The sequence below is a fragment of the Notolepis coatsorum genome (assembly GCF_963971535.1).
Source record: "Notolepis coatsorum genome assembly, chromosome: 14".
Lineage (NCBI taxonomy): Eukaryota > Metazoa > Chordata > Actinopteri > Aulopiformes > Paralepididae > Notolepis > Notolepis coatsorum.
Window position 1 is genome coordinate 54577456 of NC_140178.1, and position 21005 is coordinate 54598460.

The 21005-nt window shown below is 41.1% G+C and overlaps 1 protein-coding gene across 1 annotated transcript in view; it reads right to left on the reverse strand.

Moving 5' to 3' along the window:
• Positions 1-826: 826 nt before the first annotated feature.
• The window catches only part of srrm2 (serine/arginine repetitive matrix 2), a 64048-nt gene continuing 43869 nt past the window's right edge, over positions 827-21005 (reverse strand). The window contains exons 12-14 of the mRNA XM_084329109.1: positions 17022-17093; positions 2715-2822; positions 827-1530 (exon numbers count right to left, since the gene is read on the reverse strand). Of these exons, the coding sequence (XP_084185235.1) occupies positions 1476-1530; positions 2715-2822; positions 17022-17093 (235 nt within the window). The 3' untranslated portion in view covers positions 827-1475. The remainder of the gene's footprint in view (positions 1531-2714; positions 2823-17021; positions 17094-21005) is intronic.

Here is a 21005-nt window from a genome sequence, read left to right on the forward strand (position 1 = left end):
ACTTTTTATAATGATAAAATTATCTAGCCGAGGTAAATGAAAAATATTATACATATATCCTGTCTAGATTGCTTGCAATTGAGATAAAGTTAACATCTTAATAATTTTTGCATAAATTGTTAAAGGGGAACTATCTTATAAATGGCCTTTTTGAGTGTTTAGCATTGTTTCCTAGCTATGTGAACTTATATTAATATGATCTATGTCTCAAAATTCTCATATTGGCGCATTCTTCCAATTCTCCTCTCACAATATTCACCCTCACTGAACTGAGTCGTTTGAAAATGTGCCTATATGTGATGTCATATAGTCACTGCTGCATGTTAATGTTGAGATAGACGACGACGCTCCGCAGTGGTTTAGGTGGCACCTGCAGCCCAGGCTCAAAACAGCTCGAAATCTTGAGGTAGAAAAATGCTGTTTTTGAGGACTTGATTAGAAATACAAAACAATGAATAAAAAAATATATATATATTACAGAGGTGTTCCATAGACTCACAGGATTTGTGTAAAAGTGCCCAAATAGTGAAAGAAATAGTAAAATAGTTCCCCTTTAAGAATTGTATCATTTTAAAATACAAAAACGTGAACACCACATAAGGGTTCAAGTATGCACTGCACTATTTCTCACACACACCATCTAGTAAGAGGGAAAAATTCAGCTAAAATATATATATGTTTTTAAGTTACAAAATAACCTAGAAAATGTAGAAATACAATGATCTTATATAGATACGGATGTTATCATTCACTTATACACCCAACAACTTAATGACTTTAGACCCATGTCCCAACGCACAAACAAAAATCATATTCCACACAAGTGAAAGATACAACTGCTTTTTATTATCATCATTCATTATTTTTCATTCATTACCGACAAAGAGATGAACCATGCGTGGTGGTTCCTAAATCACATTTATGTGGAAACAGCACTTAAATCGTTCAGTGATATTAACCAAAATACAGACAGCTCATATCTACATGTAGAACAACGTCACGGACAGTACAGAGGGGCAGAAGAAAAGCCTAGTGAACATTCTCTCATTGGGTTAACTTTTATTTTACATTACTGTGCATTTGCCTGTATGTGTGTGTGTGATAGACACGGTCCCACTCACCCCACCGGACGTCGCCGAGCTAAACGGTCTGCGCTCTCCCTACAGTTTCCTTCTACTCGTCATAAAAAGATTTCCAGACGGCCTTTTTTAATTTAATTATTCGTGTATGTATTTAAAAAGCTGACTTCTCTCTCATAGCAGGTTACAAATCCCGCTGATATGACTTCTCTGCGTTGCGGCGGAACAAACACCAGGTTCCCTTCGGCACAGATCTACGTCTAATCTGACCACCGCTTATCGAGTCCATAATATATAGTACAGTCCAGTTCAGACTAGCAACGGGTGCTGGGTGCAGAGGTGTGGGCAACGGGGGTGGGGGGCTGGGTGCAGAGAATTCGAGGGAAGGGCGGAGTCTCATTTTCTTCGTCTGTTGCTCGGTGAGTGACTTGGAGACTGCCTGCTGCCACTCCTGACGGGGGAGGAGAAAGAAGAGAAGTAGTTATCAGGACAATTTAAAAATGTCCCCCATACTTGCCTGTGTATTTTGCGTGTACCGGGAGGATTGAAAAGCATATCCACTAGGGGGCAGAATCTTCCCTGGCCAACACATAGAATTATATAGAAGAATACCTTCCTTGTGAACTATCCACTATCCGGATTTGCAACGTAAATCTATGTTGAGATCAGGGCAGAAAAGGGTTGTGGACCCGTTTTATTTATTTTGCAGCTTTCCATGTAAAATTTTAGCGTTTAGCCTGTGTCACATCCACACTGGCCCCACTGTTGACATGCTTCATTGCATCTTTTGGACGGGTAGCGTTAATTTCTGAGGACATGCACAAAGTATGCTCTAAAATAACGTAAGGATACACTGCTCTGCCCTCTTGCAAATGCATATGTAAGCAAGTATACCTATATATATAGTGGAACAATAAACATTTCTATCAAGAGATTTTCCTCCATCGTTTCTAGGGATGTCCGATATTATCGGCCGACAGATATTATCGGCCGATATCGGCAGTAAAATGTGATATCGGAAAATATCGGTATCGGTGTTAAAAAAAAAAAAAAAAAAAAAAACATTAAACATTTATTTAACCTTTATTTACCCAGGCAAGCAAGTAAGAACCAATTCTTATTTTATTTATTGTCAAAAGTATGCATGTTGGTTTAATTCAACAACAAGAGATATGTAATGTTAATTTTAACTTTTTTAAGGATCATATTTTGCACAGATAATGCTTACATTTAGAAAGCCTTTTGAATGCATCCAGTGAAATTATTAGTTACCTGAAATTATTCAGTTTTTTTGGGGGGAAACCCTGCATATATCGGTATCGGTTGATATCGGTATCGGAAATTAAGAGTTGGACAATATCGGAATATCGGTATCGGTAAAAAAGCCAATATCGAGCATCCCTAATCGTTTCTATTTGTCGCAAAAAGCAGAATGGCTTTACAGCTGTATTTTACATTCAATCAGACCCTGCTTTACGTTCTCTACAGCAATATAATAAAATGTTCTCCATTAGAGAGATCTAGCATCCTTCAGTGTAAAAGATTAATCTAAATGTTTTTATTTAAAATGTTAACACAGCTTAGGGCACCAAACACAGCTCTCTTTACAGCAAGTCTTTCCTATTGGTTACAGACCTGCGAGTGGGTGGGGAATGTGCAGCTCTTCTGTGTCTAGGAGGAGAGTAGCTGAGAGAGCGAGAATCCCTCAGCGAGTCGGCCGGCACCCTCTGTGGTCTGGGCGGGCTGGTGAGAAAAAGACACAAGTGTCAATCAAAACGACATCTTCAATTTGGTAAACTATAATGAATGTTGCAGAAACATTGGAATTAATGAAGTTCAATTAAATCGAAGTAAAGGACATGCCTGACAAATATGTAATACATGGACAATAGGTTCATGGTCTTAACAAAATAGCCGTTTGTGTGGGAACTTGTAGTGGTGTGTGCAGTCACGTGACGCGTACATTTTACCCAGCTATATATATGTCAATCGCACTGAATTTTGATCACCACGAAACAACTCGGGAAATAAGCAGAGATTAGATGGTGTTTGATCAAAACAGAGGATATGGAGAGGGCTTCAGCGTTCTTGTTTTGTTTCAGGTAGGTGCTCTTTGGATTAAATCCGGGGTAGGATTAGTTTATAAAAGAAAGGTTGAGATCCAAGGCAGCTCTACAAATTTTTAAAAAGCCTTTATTTGTTGGCTTACATTATTTAGAAAAATATTTTAAAAACCGACATGTTTCGGCCTACATGGAGAAGAAGGCCATGTAGGCCGAAACATGTCGGCTTTTTAAATATTTTTCTAAATAATGTAAGCCAACAAATAAAGGCTTTTTAAAAATTTGTAGAGCTGCCTTGGATTTCAACCTTTTTATTAGATGGTGTTTGTTCATAAACTACAACTTTAGGACAAAACAGACATAAAATCACACTGAAGACCATTGTTGCCCAGAAATAGTCATTACCTCCAAGTTTTAGGTCACTTGGAGATTCACAAGTGTAATATTAAATGTCCAGGTCGGGAAATGAGGAAATATCCTACAGCTCACTGGGGAAATAGGCCTGAAAACAGACCAAACCTAACTTTTCACAATGGTGCGAACGATCAATGGTGGCCAGTGTTGGAAAGTAATTGCTTGACATGGTGCACTAACAAGTCAAACTTTTCAAAACAATGCAAGCGTTCTGCCAACATTTTGTATACAGGCCAAATACAATGGCCTGTATACAAAGACTAAGACTAAGATCCTCAAGACCAATGCAAACACCAACGCAATCATGCTGGATTGCGAGGCTTTGGAAGAAGTTGAAGCCTTTACCTACCTTGGCAGTGTTATTGACAAGCAGGGCGGCACAGATGCTGATGTCAGAGCACGAATAAGGAAAGCACGTACAGCAGGGATCGGCAATAGGCGGCCCGCGGGCCAACATTGGCCCGCCAGCAATCATTTCTGGCCCGTCAGATTATTTTGAGAATATGATATTTATTTGACGCGCGGGAAATATTCACTCGGGACGCCAGGGTGTCTTTTATTGTGAAGCTGTATCTATCTACCGGCAGTCATCAAAAGCATGTCTGTCACTATAGCCAATTGAAATGCTAGAAATGGTCAGGTGGACTGGGAGAACCAATGGAATAGACCCACCGGGCCCTGTGTCTATTTCCCTAACGCACTTTCACTTCCGCGTTCGAGATGCGACTCGCGAGCGAGTTGAAGAAAACAAAACAAACATCTTTGGATAGCAACGGGGAAATATAACGCTTCTTTTAATAAACAGGAGCCATACTTAAAATACGGGTTTATCGCAACAGGTCGGTGATTCTTGCGTGCCGAGCCGACGTCCTCTCTGCATAATATGTGGCGACAACAACAACAACGAGGCAAGTTGGCAGATAAAGTAGCTGCATTCAACGCCAATCTGGAATTGGAGGGCGGCGAGTGGATATGACATGTTTCAAACATTAGCAGGGATTTTGGAGGACTTAACAACAAACAAGGAGGTATGGTGAGTCGTGTTTTCATGCATTCTGATCTGTTCATCACCCGCCGGCGCCACGGTGATCAGCAACAGCTGAGAGCTGTTCATGAATGAATGGATGAGTGAGAACTTTGTTTGGCGGATTGCAGAGTGGGTGCAGTGCAGTGCGGCGCAGTGCACACGGTTGTTGGGGGGATGCAGACCAGAGAAAAACGTTTGTCTTTTTTCAATATCAGTATATTAAATTAGCCATTGTTTTTGATCCTGGCCCGCCAAGCAACGGCTAGGGGAAAATCTGGCCCGCGGCCAAACCTAATTGCCGACCCCTGACGTACAGCATTCGTGCAATCACAGAACATCTGGAGCTCAAAAGAACTGACTTCGAACACCAAAGTCAGATTATTTAATACCAACGTCAAGGCAGTCCTACTATACGGAGCAGAGACATCAGGAAAGTACAGGTCTTCATTAACAGCTGCCTGCGGAAGATCATCCACATCCGATGGCCAGACACCATCAGCAACTGCGAACTCTGGCAGAGAACAAACCAGCTGCCCGCAGAAGAAGAAATTAAGAAACGCAGATGGCGCTGGATAGGCCACACCCTGCGAAAGCCCGCAAGTAACATCACCAGACACGCCCTAACATGGAACCCGCAGGGCAAGCGGAAAAGGGGCCACCCAAGAAACACCTGGCGCAGAGACCTGGAGGCAGACACCAAGACCATGAAGATGACCTGGAACCAACTGGAGAGAACAGCTCAAGACAGAGATGCTTGGAGATCACTTGTTGACGGCCCCAGAAGGGGTAGCAGGCGTAAGTAAGTAATATTATGACCACTTGGAACCACGTTAACCTCTTAAGCCCGGAGCCCTATTTTCTGAAAATCTGCCTAAAATAAAGTAAAATGGAATATTGCTCCACTTCTACAAGGTCCATTTGCATGTTCTTGGTATCAAGGGACATCTATGGACCTCAGTGAATGTATTCCCAGTGTCAGAAATATTGTGACTATTAACCTGTTAAGCCTTAAGGTCCCCTATAGGGGGACCCTGCTTTTCTTTATCATAAATCGATCAATAGAGACCGTATTAGATCCCCAATTATCATATCATGGGGTATCATTGGAAAGCCACACGCATTGGCTACAACCCTGTGCAAAGATTTTCGAGATCGCCAAATGATTGACGGAGCTAGAGCCCCGGGAGTCGGGGGTGGTAATATGTACTTTTGCGTACTTTGGGGCACGCCTCACATATCGGCATGTAACTCGAGAACCGCTGAACGGATATTGTCACCTGAAAGGGCAATCAACAGGCAACAAATAGTGCTTTAATTCTATCTATATATTGTATTAAAAGAAATGCACACCCGAGCCACTAGAGGTCGGCAAAGAATCGTCCACATGTGGGCCCTTGGATGTTAAGAGGTCAATGTTTTTAAATATTTTTTTTATAGCCAAGAGTAAATACCATAACCAATTCAAAAACAGTAGTCCAAGTGTATATTTTCATTTTTACAGATGTTTTATATGTTTTATCGGAAATACAAATTTATCGGAAAATGCTAATTATCGTAAAAACCACAAGAAATGACTAAATCCAGATTCAACCCTGCCATTGGAAATAGGAGCATTTTCCCTATCCATAGATGTATGATTTGGCTATAATAAGGTCAAGTTCAAGGTCAAATATGAATTTATAATTAAAGTCAATTATCATTCATTACTGTATCTACAAATCCTTTTGTTTAATCATCTTCATCATCTAATCATCTTAATTTGCTTAACGAATTTTTTTACACATGATCTCAATAAGGTGGTGAATGAGCTCAGTGAGCATTTTTCAGAAAATGTTTTCAATTTTTGATCATCATCAAAATCATAAATCATAATTAAGTAAGGGATAATGTATAGCTACGAGGTCATTGGCGCAAAATAATTGACCGACACGTAGTTTAAAATACCGAGGCGCAGCGCCGAGGTGTTTTAAACGTCAGTGAAGGTCAATTATTTTGCGACAATGATCGAGTATAGCTATACATTATCCCGCTTATTACATGGCTAACTTACTAACAAATATACCTAATTCATTGTACACCATCGACAAGACGAGATCAAATGCAAACGCAGTTGTTCTGTGGCTGTCAGCCCAAATAAAGTGATTATTATTATCGGCAGTCGGCAGGTCTGTGGTCTGATTGCACTGATGACTGAGTGCAGCTGTGCATATGCTGAGCAGCACTGATACAGTGTTGTAGTGGGCTTGATTGCGAACAGCTGCGCACAGCGGTCATTATTGAATGGCAGAGGTCCGTTATTGTGTGATAACGGACCTCTGACGCGCGCTATTGACCAATCACAAGCAAGCATTTCGGCGATTGTGAAAACGCCATGTAATAATCATAATTAATTTATTCATTACAATTTACTCAGCCTAGTAACAGACACAATATTTCTGACACTGGAAATACATACCCCCAGGTCCCTAGATGTTCCTAGATACCAAGAACATGCAAATTGACCTTGCAGAAGTGGAGTAATCTTCCATTTACTGGAAGTATGTACCTTTAGGCGAAAACGGTCTACAGATTAACAGTTAATAGGCTTGCTTAAATTGTGATGAAACGAGACTATGAATTATGATTTTTCTTTGCATCTTTGACAGTGAATAACACCATGCTAAAAATTACCAGACATGAAAAACTGCCACTGAGCTCATTCAGTACCTTCTTCAGATCACGTGTACAAAAAATCTAAGGACATGAATAAAGGGAAGATGATTAAACAGAAGGTTTTGTAGATACAGTACTGAATTATCTCATCCGGACTAGGGCTGCACGATTTTGGGAAATAATCTAATTGCGATTATTCTGACAGATATTGCGATTTGCGATGCGATTATAACATATTTTTTATTTCTTTTACAAGAAGAATGTTGCTGCTTTCTGTAGTCGGGTCCCAACTGCAAAATTACTGTATTACCCTGTATTATACACTTTTACTATCATGTAGACTATTCTGCTTTGTGTTTACATGTGATGTATTGTATACATGCACATTTATTATGTTCTTGTGTGATGTATCGCACATTTTATTGCTGTGTGATGTATTGCAAATGTTATTGCTGTCATCTTGGCCAGGTCTACCTTGCAAAGGAGATCTTGTATCTCAATGGGACTTCCTGGTTAATTTTTTTTAATTGCAGGCTTGGCGATTTGATAATTGCATCATTCCAAATTGCGATTTCGATTAAAAAACGATTAATCGTGCAGCCCTAATCCGGACCAATGCTATTTGAAATATATAGAATAGCAGGCCTATAAATGACTTTATTATAGCCAATTCGCACATTTATGGATTGGGCCAAATCTTCTCTTTCAAATGGCAGAGTTCAATTTGGTTTTAGTATCACCAGGCGTGCATGAAGAACAGATAATGAAATCTACTGTATGTACAGTAGGTTTTTTATTCTTGCAAGAGCTCTGCCATTTTGAAACTGATTTCAAATCGGATGGTTGCTAAATGCTCAAAATAGGGGAGACGAACTAACTGCGCTCCAATATATGCCAATAACGTTCAGTTTTGTGGTATATAATCCAGAGTAATAAAAAATAATAATCAGGAAGTAATTTCTCCTGTCTCCCTGTCTCCGGCGGTCTCGTAGTGGTGACCGGAGTGCTGGACGTCCCGCGATGATGTCGGTGAGGTTGCGACCCTCTCTGCGCCGCCCCCCATCTCCCTGTCTCCGGCTGTCTCGGAGCAATGACCGGAGTGTTGAATGTCCCGTGATTCAAACGGGGAGGATGCGACCCTCTTTGCGCCGCCCCTGTGCCTCAAATAGATTAGCTATCAGCTCTATCTTTAATCTTTCAAAATGTTCAGTTGCTATCGCTATCAGCTCTATCTTTAATCTTTCAAAATGTTCAGTTGCTATTGCATGCACTCATCTGTGTTTCACTACACACTTGAGTGCATGCTTACCAACTGTTAGTCTGCAACACTACTATCACCGACATCTAAGAAGGGAGATCCCCCCTTGAATGGCCCTTCTAAGGTTTCTCTCCTCCACACTGCCTGTGGAGCATTTTTCCCTATTGTTAGGTTTTAGTGAGTTTTTCCTTACCTTTGCGTGGGGTATGTCTGGGAGTGCTTGCATTCTTTCATTTATTTAAAATTTGTTGGACCTTATGGTGTTCTTGTTCTGTTCTTGACTTATTGTTATGTTTCTTCTTGACTTGTTTAAAGAAGACTTGTACGGCCCATGGGGACATTAACGTGTGTTGTCGGGCCTTACAAATAAATTTGATTTGATTGCAGAAAGCTAGAAGCCTTTGGGAAGTGTAGTTTAAAAAAATTCCAACGCTCATTGAAAGCTCTGGATGTCCTCTTCTCAAAATTACTACATTTTCCATCATTCAGCACGGTCCGCTTATTCAAAATGGCGGATCTCCGTGACCACAACAAACACATTTCAAATACTAACCTATTGGTAAACAAACATATTGATGAAAATATTAACTCATTGGACGCCAGTCACGATGATAGTCTGGTTAACTCGCCATCGCTTGAGCGCCAATCACGAGTATAGTCGGGTTTTAATTATTATTTCTTTTATTAGCGATATCCATTCATTTTCATCCATCCAGTCTGATGTTATCGTTGGGAATGCGTCTGAGCTCGCAAAATGGCAAATACCGCCGCCTACACCTTCCAGCTGGTATTGCACTCCACTGGGAATGGTGTAGTTTCTTTTCTGGGACGATCCAAGCCGTGCGGGCGTGGTTTAAATACTCAGGCGAGGTAACCTGTTTCAACTATACATCTGCGAGGCTGCCCCCCCCCCCCCCCCCCCCCCCTCAATATGCACTGCTGTTGAACGTGGTACGGACCTCCGCGCCCAGTACCCAATGATCGAAGGGTTGGTGGTTCGAATCCCGCTCAAGCCCATGTCCATCCCACTGCCGTTGTGTCCTTGGGCAAGACACTTAACCTACTTGCCTCGTATGAATGCGTATGCATGTGAATGAATGTTGGTGGTGGTCGGAGGGGCCGTAGGCGATGATTATTCGCCACGCTTCCGGGAGTCTGCCTCAGGGCAGCTCTGGCTGCAATTGTAGCTTACCACCACCGGTATGACTGTGTATGAACGAATAATGGACTCTGTGAAGCGCTCTGAGTCAGAGAAGAGCGCTATATAAATCCAATCCATTATTATTATTATTATTACTTCAAATGGCGATCAGATAATTGGATTATTTCTTTTGCATTACATCAGATACAAGGTAAGAACACTATATATAAATTTGATCGTTGATCTGATATTTATTTCTACCCCGATCGACGCCGTCTCTGTGTGTGTGTGTGGCTGTGTGCCGTTGAGTGGGAGGAGGCAGTGGCGGAGCCCCGCGGTCCAGGGCTCTTTTCATAGTGGACCTCTGCTGTTCTCTCTATCGCTCTATCAGCTTAGCTTAGTTAGCTCACGCTAACGCAACGTTAATTTCGGTATTTAACGCGACGTGGGCATAAAGGAATGGCAAAATAGGCGGACGCTGAAGCAATGCTGTCTAACATCTACACACGCCGAGCTGCGCTGAGCTACTGTTGTTGCAGCCGGTCAGATATGCTCACGAGGGTATTTTCAAAATAAGAGTATCGCAATATCGATCTTTTTACGTTGCATCGATCCCATTTGATAATTGATAATAGATCGATCTGGATCGATGTATCGTCCCACCCTAATTGTTATCAAGAACATTTGCGGACCACCTCGTATGCAAACAGTAAAACATAAAAACAACTGACTTAAACCCAGTAATACACGAGACCCTCTTCTTGGACCAAGTAGGTTTCGTCGATAATCCAATGTACAGTTCCCCCCCCCCCTCCAATGTACAGTTTATACATCAAATGTATATACTCTTTTTCTTTTTACTCTTTTTGTATCACAAACAGTACTGTATTTGTTAGGGCTGACCTTCGAAGCTTTTTTTGGCAATCGAAGCTTCGGGGCCGAGCTTCGATTTTAATTCGAAGCTTTGAAGAAAAGAAATTAAGAAAATAAAATATTAATTATGATATATATATATTATCTTTTTATCTTATGTTATGGGACTTGTACAACACTTTGGTAAACTTTGTTGTTTTTAAATGTGCTCTATAAATAAAGTGGATTGGATTAATTAATTAAGTAGCCCCTTTCGTGACTGTGACGCAGCCAACAAGGTTTCACTCGGCTATGCTGCCTGGGTGCAAGTGGGACTGCTCTCACAGCCAACGACATGACATTACATAATTATGTTGCAACCTTGGTCTATCAAGCAAACAATTATATTATATTTAATTTATAATTATATCAGACAATGCACCTACAAAAGCAGATGATTACAATTAAATTAGCCAACTTGGTAACACATTAGTCATAGCAGCATAGGCATAGCCTTATTAATGTTTTGTGTGGCGTCGCTGTCGTGTACAACAATACTTACGTTTTTTTAGGTGATTTGACAAAGTTGTTGTAGAGTTGTGATATGCCATTTTCTTCTGGCATATCTGGCACTCAGCTTTTTGGGCATTGTCTTTGCATATTTTAAAGTGTAACCACACGTCTGATGACTTCTTCGTCGACATGTCTGCTGCACATGTCCTTGTTGTTTTCAACACAGATAATCTCCACATGCTTGTTGTAGAGAGGTGGAGTCGAGGCGCCGCTTACTTTCATTTCATTGGAATGGAGGCGCAAGATTTTGGGAAAAAAAACTAAAATAATTTCTCTTTTTATTATTTCTTTAAGACTTCTATGTTTTTGTTTTTGTTCGAAGCTTGTGCCATCGAACGAAGCTTCGAAGTATTTAAGACAGCCCTAGTATTTGTAGATCTGGTATGTCATAAATATATAGATGTAGCAGTACTGTCTATCTGTATGTCATATGTTATGATGAATTGAAAATGGGGGACCCTGATGTAAACAAGAAGAAAGTCTTTCTCTGGTCTCCATCCCCTTAACAATTGTGTGTATTGAGGAATTGAGCTGTACTGTATTGTACCCATTCTGCAATCTGTTAATACAATTTTCGATCAATCAATCAAGACCCACGTCGCGGGCACTGCGTTCCGTTCTCAGAATGGATTTGAGAGAGATGTGTCATCCAGTTTGACTTGGAGCACTGCCAGTCATCAGGCTATATATGAGGAGATATTCAGACTCTAGATCTATTTGCAGAGCCAGATGAGTGGCAACCTGTGCGATTGGCTCTTGACAACGCACAGTCGTTCAGTATTGACAAAGCCTATAGTACTTTGCTGGAACGATTCATTTTGCACGTACTGTATACAGTACGTGTGTATACGCGCACTGCGGGAGGTGGCCAGAAGCGTGCAACTAGCCAACTACTATTATATTAATACAGTATATTCCACTATATAGCTAATAGGTGCTGTATGATGACAATACATTTGATTCCTATCTAATTTTGATCCATCGCAAAGCGCTCCAGCGCTTGAATACGGCCGGGGGATCCGATGCAGACCCACGGCTCTCGTATTATAATGAGCCCGCGAGGCGTGTCTCTGTATGCAAATTACTTGCGCAAGAACGCGCATCCAGTTTAGAATGAGTGGGATTCACCATTCAAAAAACCTGGGTAAGAACAGATTTGGACTTTAACACTTTCAGAGCCCAAACTTAATCTTGATTTACCGCTTGAATGCCCACCATCCACTTCAATGTTAGCGTTAATAACGCCTAATCTATGTTTTAAATTACATTGTCGAAGCGGATTGTTTTTTTATCGGTTCATTTTCGTTTTATAGCATTTTGAAAAGCCCTCGTTTAAGGAAAATATAAATATTCCATGATAATCGCCCTTTACTGGAATATTCTAGAATACACAATGTCATTTTTCGGCCTATTTATGAATAGTTTTCAAATAAACGCTAGATTATAGATAGTATTATTATTATTGTGTGAGTGAATGTAACAAGTTCCTAACGTTTTCTTTCCCCTATTATTTCATGCACACTTTATTCATTGTTTTAAATTATTATTTTCTTTTAAGTTATTTTGTGCATCACTCTGTTTTGAATTTGATGCAAATTTGCAATGCACCTTTTGTGTTAAATGGCTGCATAAAGCAAGCATTTGTTGACTCTCATGTTGATAAGAGTATAAACATTTTAAAAAGATCCGTTTAACACTTTGGCGACCACAGTCTTGCGCCGATTTATAGGCCAGAGGTTTGTTTACAAACCGATGTACTTTCTAAGAGCTATATATATAATTTATAGTATTGCTATCTGTCCATTCTCATTGTCACTTGAGTGCATAAACCGTGCCTTCATAATGGCTTAAAGAAAATAAAAATCCATCGGTTGGTTGTCATTTTATAGCGTCGTGAATATAAGGTTTATCGCACTTTTCGTCTCGTCTTTTTTCTGGGGAGCTAGATAATAGGCTAAACGTTGGCGGCGTTATATCAAACGCCATTTCTGCTGTATGTATACGAATGAAATAAAACAAACTGCGTAGCATCCGGACTATTACAGAGCATCTATGGATGAAATGGGGGCGGCGGGGAACGCCGATTAGTATTATTGATTAGCAATACAGTGTGCGTTCAGGTAGCCAATGTCAGTGATCGATCACGTTAGGTTTTAAAACAATGTCCAATCCAGCTGTAATTTGGGGGAATAGTATCCTACCGTCAGGCCATGTGATCGCCGGCAGCATTTCGTCATTAGTCATCGGAATCTGGTAGATCGATATGTCCATTGGCTAATCATAAATCCCATTATTCCAGGCTGAAATATGCGTTCGGTAACGGGATCAAAGATGGAGGTTTGGAACCGAGGCTCATATGATCCGCCCACAGACAGTGAAAAGATATTTTTTTTCAATCCCCTCAATGATACTGCAGTGGAGCGATGGCGCCCCTAAGCGGATCTGGCCGGTATTGCATGTTTCGAAAATCAAATATGTGGGTAGGTCCTGCATGTTGATCGCGGACGTTATTAGCGTTGTAAATATGGAATAAAACAATAACAACTCGCCACGAGTTAACTCGTGGCTCTGGTCCTCAACGGGTGGAATCGAATCACGAGTTAACTCGTGGACGGTACACATAGTGTTAAGGTAGATTTAGAAAAGGAAAGAAAATGCGATTAATGTGCACTTAACTCGTTGGACGCCGACACCGCTTATATACGCATTTGTCCGACAATCGTTGAACGCCAACCACGTATTATACGCTATTTGATCGTTATTTATTTTATTCTATATTTCTATTCATTACAGGCCCACTGACTCGCCGTTGACATGGGGAATCCTCAAGCCAATGTAAAAGTGCAATACCGGCCGCATCACGCTAGACGGCGGTATCGAGCACCTTTTCTACCCTTGTATCTTACTCTGTGAGACGGCCCCAGTTCTCGGGTTTCATTTTCCCTTGTTGGACGATCGGGCTGATAACCATTTTTAGTGTTCAATGCGAATGCCGTTACTGACAATCAAATAATCAGAAACGACCCCCCCCCCCCCCCCCCCCCCCTTTCATGCATTCATGATGGAACATAATAGCTATGATCTAGATTTGATTTCGGAACAATAGCGGGTTCAGTCAAGAAACGTCAAAGTCTACAATGGAATAGGGGGGGGGGGGGGGGGGGGGGGGGCTTTAACAGGATTTCATGAATTACCCTAGACCGCTCTAAAACCATACTTATATTCACCACGGTATAACACGGGAACGTATCGATGGAAAAATTATCTCTTTTTTGCATCTTGACCGGAAGAAACTCAATGTCAAATGACTATTGTATCCATGGCTATAATATAGAATATAGATTTAGCTCTACAAACAAGGTGACTAACTCCCATCGTTTACAGCGGTGGCAGTAGCTACCACAGGATAAGGCTAATAGCTGGCAGCCAATGAGTTAACTATGGACAATCATGCAATTAATCAGATAAAATATTTTAATCAATTGACAGCACTAGAAAATATACATTATAACTGCTGTTGTGACATGGTTATGATGTTTATTCTTGAATACCGTAATTCCTCTAATAGTAACCCCGGCTTGTATTTGTTTCAACTGTAGCGGGTACCAGGCTTGTATTAGGAGGAGGCCTGTATAAGAGGGAGGCCTATATTTAAAATTTTCAAACGGATCATAATGAATAAATCAACATTTTGTGTCAGTTTGAACCCAGTCAAATGTACTGGGTTCATTTATTGAAACCAAGTACTGTATGAAATAGTAAACAGTGCAATTACAGGTGGTCACTGGTCATTTCAACATTTTCAAAGTGAAATCAAGTAACTAGCTCAGTATGCAGCTCAGTATATTAGTAACCCGGCTTGTATTAGGAGGCCGGCTTATAATTGCTTAGCTCAAGAGCGCACCCGGCCATTAATAGAGACCCGGCTTGTATTTGAGACCCGGTTACTATTAGAGGAATTACGGTATGTTTACTTTTTTTTTTTAACGATAATTATGTCAGACAGTCTGGAGAGCTTGATTTATGATGTGATGTCATTTGCGGTCCGGCCCCGGACCGCACGGGCGGAAGAGGTTAAGTAAAATAGAAAAATAACTCCTAAAGCATTGGGCCTCATTCAACAATACAACTTATTATTTTCTTATATTCTTGCTTACCTGTCTGTTAACACTTTCAGAGCTTATATCCATCAATGTAGGCTCACTGCCAGCGCTATAAGTCTATGGAGATGTTCACCTTCTTTGCAGGGCTATAACTTTTTAAATTGTATTGCTAAATTGACATTACTATGGCCCATTCAACACCGATTAGCTATCGTTCAGGATGTAGGAACGTTATATGACACACACAAACACGTCTCACGACTCGCGACTGTGTGTGTTCCTATGGGTCGCTGATTGCATGTGTTAATCTGATGACAAATAAAGACTTATACTTATACCGCGTACTGTATAGTGCGAAATAAATCGTTCCAGCAAAGTAGGCTTTGTCAATACCTAACGACTGCGCGCTTGTCAAGAACCAATCGCGCAGTAGGTTGGGAAATACTGGATCTGTCACCTGTCATCTCTCTGAAAGGTCCCTGTGGCTAAAACCCCGAATTCGCTCAGAACTTGTAGGAGCAGAGAAGAGAGGAGATGTTGTAAATTTGCGTTCTATGCGTACGCCTGGGCAGCCAGCATCTAACTGTTTTTTTTTTTTTTTTTTTTGTCTTTTTCCCCCTCCATTTTCCTCCGATTTTCTCCCATCCCAATGTTAGTCGTATGCCAATTCCCAGTCCCTTCCTGGTCGCTGCGCTTTACCCCCCACAGTCAGATCATTTGGGAGAGTGGAGGCTACCACGTGCTTCCTCCGACACACGTCCAGCCAATCACCGCTTCTTTTCACCTGGCAGCGCGGATTCTCATTGAGAGGGCGTAGCGTGTGGGAGGACCACACTATCCCCCTCACGTCCAATCCGCGCTTAGCAGGCGCCCCGACCGAACTGTAGGAGTCGCTGTTTACAACGACCCGGACCCACCCCGCCAGCTTCTCCCACCCTCTGATACAGCCAATTGTATCAGTGCAGACGGCCAGCCAAGCTGGTGACAACCCCGGAGCTGTGAGCTGGATTCGAACAGGCGAACCAAGCTCACAGCTCCGGGGCTGGTGACGAACGCAATCTCCGCTCGACCACCTAACCGCCCTAGCATCTAACTGTTCTAACAGCAATATATAATCCATTTCAGAAGAAGAACGCACGCAATAAGTTATAATAATAATTATTGAAAAGTTCTGGGTTTATAAAGTCGTATTTGGGGGTATTTGGGGGCAATTGACCAATGGTTTGCTTTCAACCCATGAACTCCTTCCTCTCACCTTTTTATATATATATTTTTATTGTATCTACTAAAAGTGTATTGTATTGTATCGTTTGTTTTGTAAAGTGTCTTTGAGCATTAGGAAAAGCGCTATATAAATCTGATGTATTATTAGGAATGGTAGGCTTTTTTAAATGTTTCTCATCTGGGTAAGAGTTTCTTATCTGGGTAAGAGTGCTCTCGACCACTCTTAGAATTTTGTCTTGCCTGAGAGAAAAGCAACAATAAAGAAAACATTGCTGAATCCCAGGTAAGAACAAAATAAGAGGAAATGCTAGTTAAGAACGAAATATGTTCTTATATCGCTTCATGAATGAGGCCCATTGTTATTATAATTATTATAAGAAAAACAAATATACTGTGATATATACCTTTACCATACAAAATTCACAATATACCGTAATATAAATACCGTCATACCGCCCACCCCTATCTGATCATGACACATTTCAAACCGGGCTGTCAGCCGAGGTGATTTCAAATATATTCAGATAGCCTGTAGGTTTTGGAAGCAAGGTTGATATTTTGATTTCCAGGTCAAATGTAGTAACATGATGGCAGTCGCGTTAGGAGCAACGTTCAGTTTAGGTTCGTTTTCTTACCTCTTTTTCTTGGTTTCCTTCTCACTTTCAGAAGAGGACGAGGAAGAAGAGCCTTGAGCATCTGCTGTCTTTCTATTTGGGGGTAAATCAAGAAAAATGGGGATTAATTCCAAGCAATCTGAGGCCTTTCACACATGGGTGCTTTCAGCCTCAAATAATATAATACAACCAATGAATAATCTTGTCCCTAAGCAAATAATAGTGTCGGCCGTAATGAGACTGATCAGAAACCCAGACTTCAAACTGTTATTAACTTTTCGCTCCAACAGTCTTCAAAGTATTGTTTGTTTTGCTTAGCCAACCACTATTTCCACTTTTCTTGTGAGGTGACAGAAGGAAGCTTCACATTTTGTCACCCGTGTTTCCATCCACTTAAACTTGGTGTTTACTTTCTCAAATTTGAGTTACAGAACATATTATTTTGAGCAAGGGAAAGTATATGCAAATCTAGTAATCACAAGTCTTTTTGAAGGCAAAGCTCCCGGAAAACCCTGTTTCCACGAACAAAATCCTGAGTTGAAATCGTAGAATTAGCTCTCAAAATGTGAAATAGGCATACGAGTGTCGTCTTCATGGCTCTCATTCTGTGCTGTGGTGAGCATTATGTTACATTCACATGGAATAAGGCAGACAATCTGGCAGTAATGGCACATTTTGGACGGTATGGGACAGAGAATAAAAACAGGGCAAGGGAAACGACATGTTGCTTTGGTGATTTCTATTGTTTACCAGTGGAACGTTATAAACCAACATATTTGCATTTCAAATTTGCATCTCCAAAACGATACCATAAATATGTAATTTGGTATGTACTAGGGATGCCCCAATCACATTTTTTGCCACCGATACCGATCGTCTATGGTCGCCATATCGGCTGATACCGATCGTTTTTGGTTTTATAAAAAAAAATATATATATATATAATTTTTTTTTTATAAATATATATCATTATACTTGTAGTTGTATTATCTGCGAGACATCGCCACCACGCAACAAGTCAAAATGCTCTGTGTGTATACTCTGCTTTGGTCAAATCACATTCAGCATGCCCTCAGCGTCCCCAGTCAGAGCGATAGTTCAACAGGGTCTGAAACGTATAAGATGTGAAGCATGATAGCTAATTAGCCAATGTTCAGCTGCAAAAACGAAGAATGTCAATTATGTTATAAGACATTGATATCAGGAGCTAGCTGTAGCTACTGCTAGCCGGCTAGATGACGTTAGACAATGCATCATGTTTATTTTTATTTTTATTTTTTTTTAATCTTTTTCCCCCTCCTTTTTCCTCCGATTTTCTCCCATCCCAATGTTAGTCGTTATGCCAATTCCCAATCCCCTTCCTGGTCGCTGCACACTTACCCCCCACAGTCGGTCTGGGAGAGTGGAGGCTACCACGTGCTTCCTCCGACACACGTCCAGCCAATCAACCGCTTCTTTTCACCTGGCAGCGCGGATCCTCCCTGAGAGGGCGTAGCGTGTGGAAGGATCACACTATCCCACTCAGGTCCTATCCGCGCTTAGCAGGCGCCCCGACCGAACTGTAGGAGTCGCTGTTTACAACGACCCGGTCCCACCCCGCCAGCTTCTCCCACCCTCTAATACAGCCAATTGTATTAGTGTGAACGGCCAGCCAAGCTGGTGACAACCCCGGAGCTGTGAGCTGGATTCGAACAAGCAAATCCAGCTCACAGCTCCGGGGTTGGTGACGAACGCAATCTCCGCTACGCCACCTAACCGCCCGGTTGGCTTCCGTTTTGACGTCTTTACAGCATCTCGCGCCACTCAACAAAACTAACATTATCGATAGCCAATGAAAATCTGTTATGCAAGAATAGCAGGTCTGATAAATGTTGCTTTCGCGTTTTGCTTAGACCAGGTGGAAAAATAATCAAAACATACATAAAGCTCAATATTATAAAAAAAAAATATATATATATATATATATATCTTTTTATTTTATGAATATTCTTTTATCATGATTTTAGTCAGAAAAACCGAAAATCCGGTTAAAAACGGAGCAATCACATCCCTGATAATTCTAGGTGCTGGTTGACCAAAATGATACAAATTATTCTTGTTGTATGTCTAGTATACTAATGTGCATGTACACGGTAGTCAAGTAACATCCTGTTTGTAATTCAGTCGAAGAGGACAACAAAAAGTATTTTATCTTTTGATGGTACTGCCATCTTGTTACCGGTATTTTCTGCCAGCCTCACCTAATTTTACAGCCATTAAAATTATATCCGGTTTGCCTTCTACAGTCTCCCTGAACTCATCAAAACGCAGAAGGGTGGGTCAGGATTAGAGATAGACCAATTAATCGGGCCGATATGACATTTTGAGAGAATCTCCATCTAATTGGCCGATAAACTCTCTGCAAGAAAATCTCTGCAGACACATCTGCAGTCAGCCTGGTCAATTTAGCCATTCTACAACTAACGATTATTTTGTTATCTTATTATTTTGTAACCCTAATCTGTCAATTATCTTTATTGATCTAAACGATTAATGTGGCAGAAATAATAACAACAATTGATTCAATTTGCAATTGAACATTTCAAACTGTATTATGTTTTTCAAGTGCAGTACTACTATCCTTAGGTCACATGGGTAGTTGACTCTCTGACACCACCTACTGAATAACCATTACTTACTACACTACTATACACATGCGGTATATTTTTATAGAGTTAATTATATTGTTTACACTTATTTTTTCCTCTTATTTTTATATTCAGATGAAACTTTATTGCCTATATATTTATGTCTTTCTACTATTACCCTGCCCATACCTGTACCTCCCCCCTCCTCCATGCAGCTACTATGATGCCTGAATTTCCCCAAGGGGATCAATAAAGGAATATGTTATCTTATCTTACCGTAATTCCTCTAATAGTGACCGGTATTCAATTACAAACCGGGTCTATTAATGGCCGGGTGCGCTCTTGAGCTAAGCAATTATAAGCCGACCTCCTAATACAAGCCGGGTTACTAATATACTGAGCTGCATACTGAGCTGCTAAGGTAAAGTTACTTGATTTCACTTTGAAAACGTTGAAATTACCAGTGACCACCTGTAATTGCACTGTTTACTATTTCATACAGTACTTGGTTTCAATAAATGAACCCAGTACATTTTACTGGGTTCAAACTGACACAAAATGTTGATTTATTCATTATGATCCGTTTGAAAATTAGAAATATAGGCCTCTCTCTTATACATGCCTCCTCCTAATAAAAGCCTGGTACCCGCTACAGTTTAAGCAAATACAAGCCCGGGTCACTATTAGAGGAATTACGGTATATTACAGGGATCGAAGAATGCACTGATAGGTCGTCGGACATCGCATGGTTTCATCCAGTCACTGGAGACTTCCAAAGCCAAAATGTCATTATTGTTTACAAACCGCAAAAGAGTCATGTGGGCGGCTACGTGGCGTAGTGGGCAAGGCGCTCGCCACAAATGCGGAGACGCTGGGCTCGCCTGTTCGAGCCCAGCGCTCCACATTGCTTTCAGTTTAGCTGGTCGTTCATACTAATACACATTAGCCGTATTAGGGGGTGGGAAACTGATGGGTGGGGATCGGGCGTTGTGGACAGCGACTCCTACAGGTCGGTTGGTGCGCCTGCGCAGTAGAATCAGGAAGTGTCGGGGGCAGTGTGAGCCTCCCACGCGTTACTCCTCGCCACTGAGAGATCGAGCTGCGCAGGTGAAAAGATGCGACTGCTGTTACCTCAAGTACCGGAGGGGACTTGTGCTATGTATGACTTAGTCCACATTGCAGCCGGCTTGTGGGAGGCAAGAAACAGCGTTCGTGACAGGGGAGGGTTGAATTGGATGATACGAAATTGGGATGGGAGAAAATATAGAAAATGGGAGAAAAAGTGGATAAAAAAAAAACAGCTAAAGAGTCCATACTGTTCAGTAAAAGCAGTGGATTGGAACCTGATCCGCTTAGACACAGAACCGTATCAACAGAC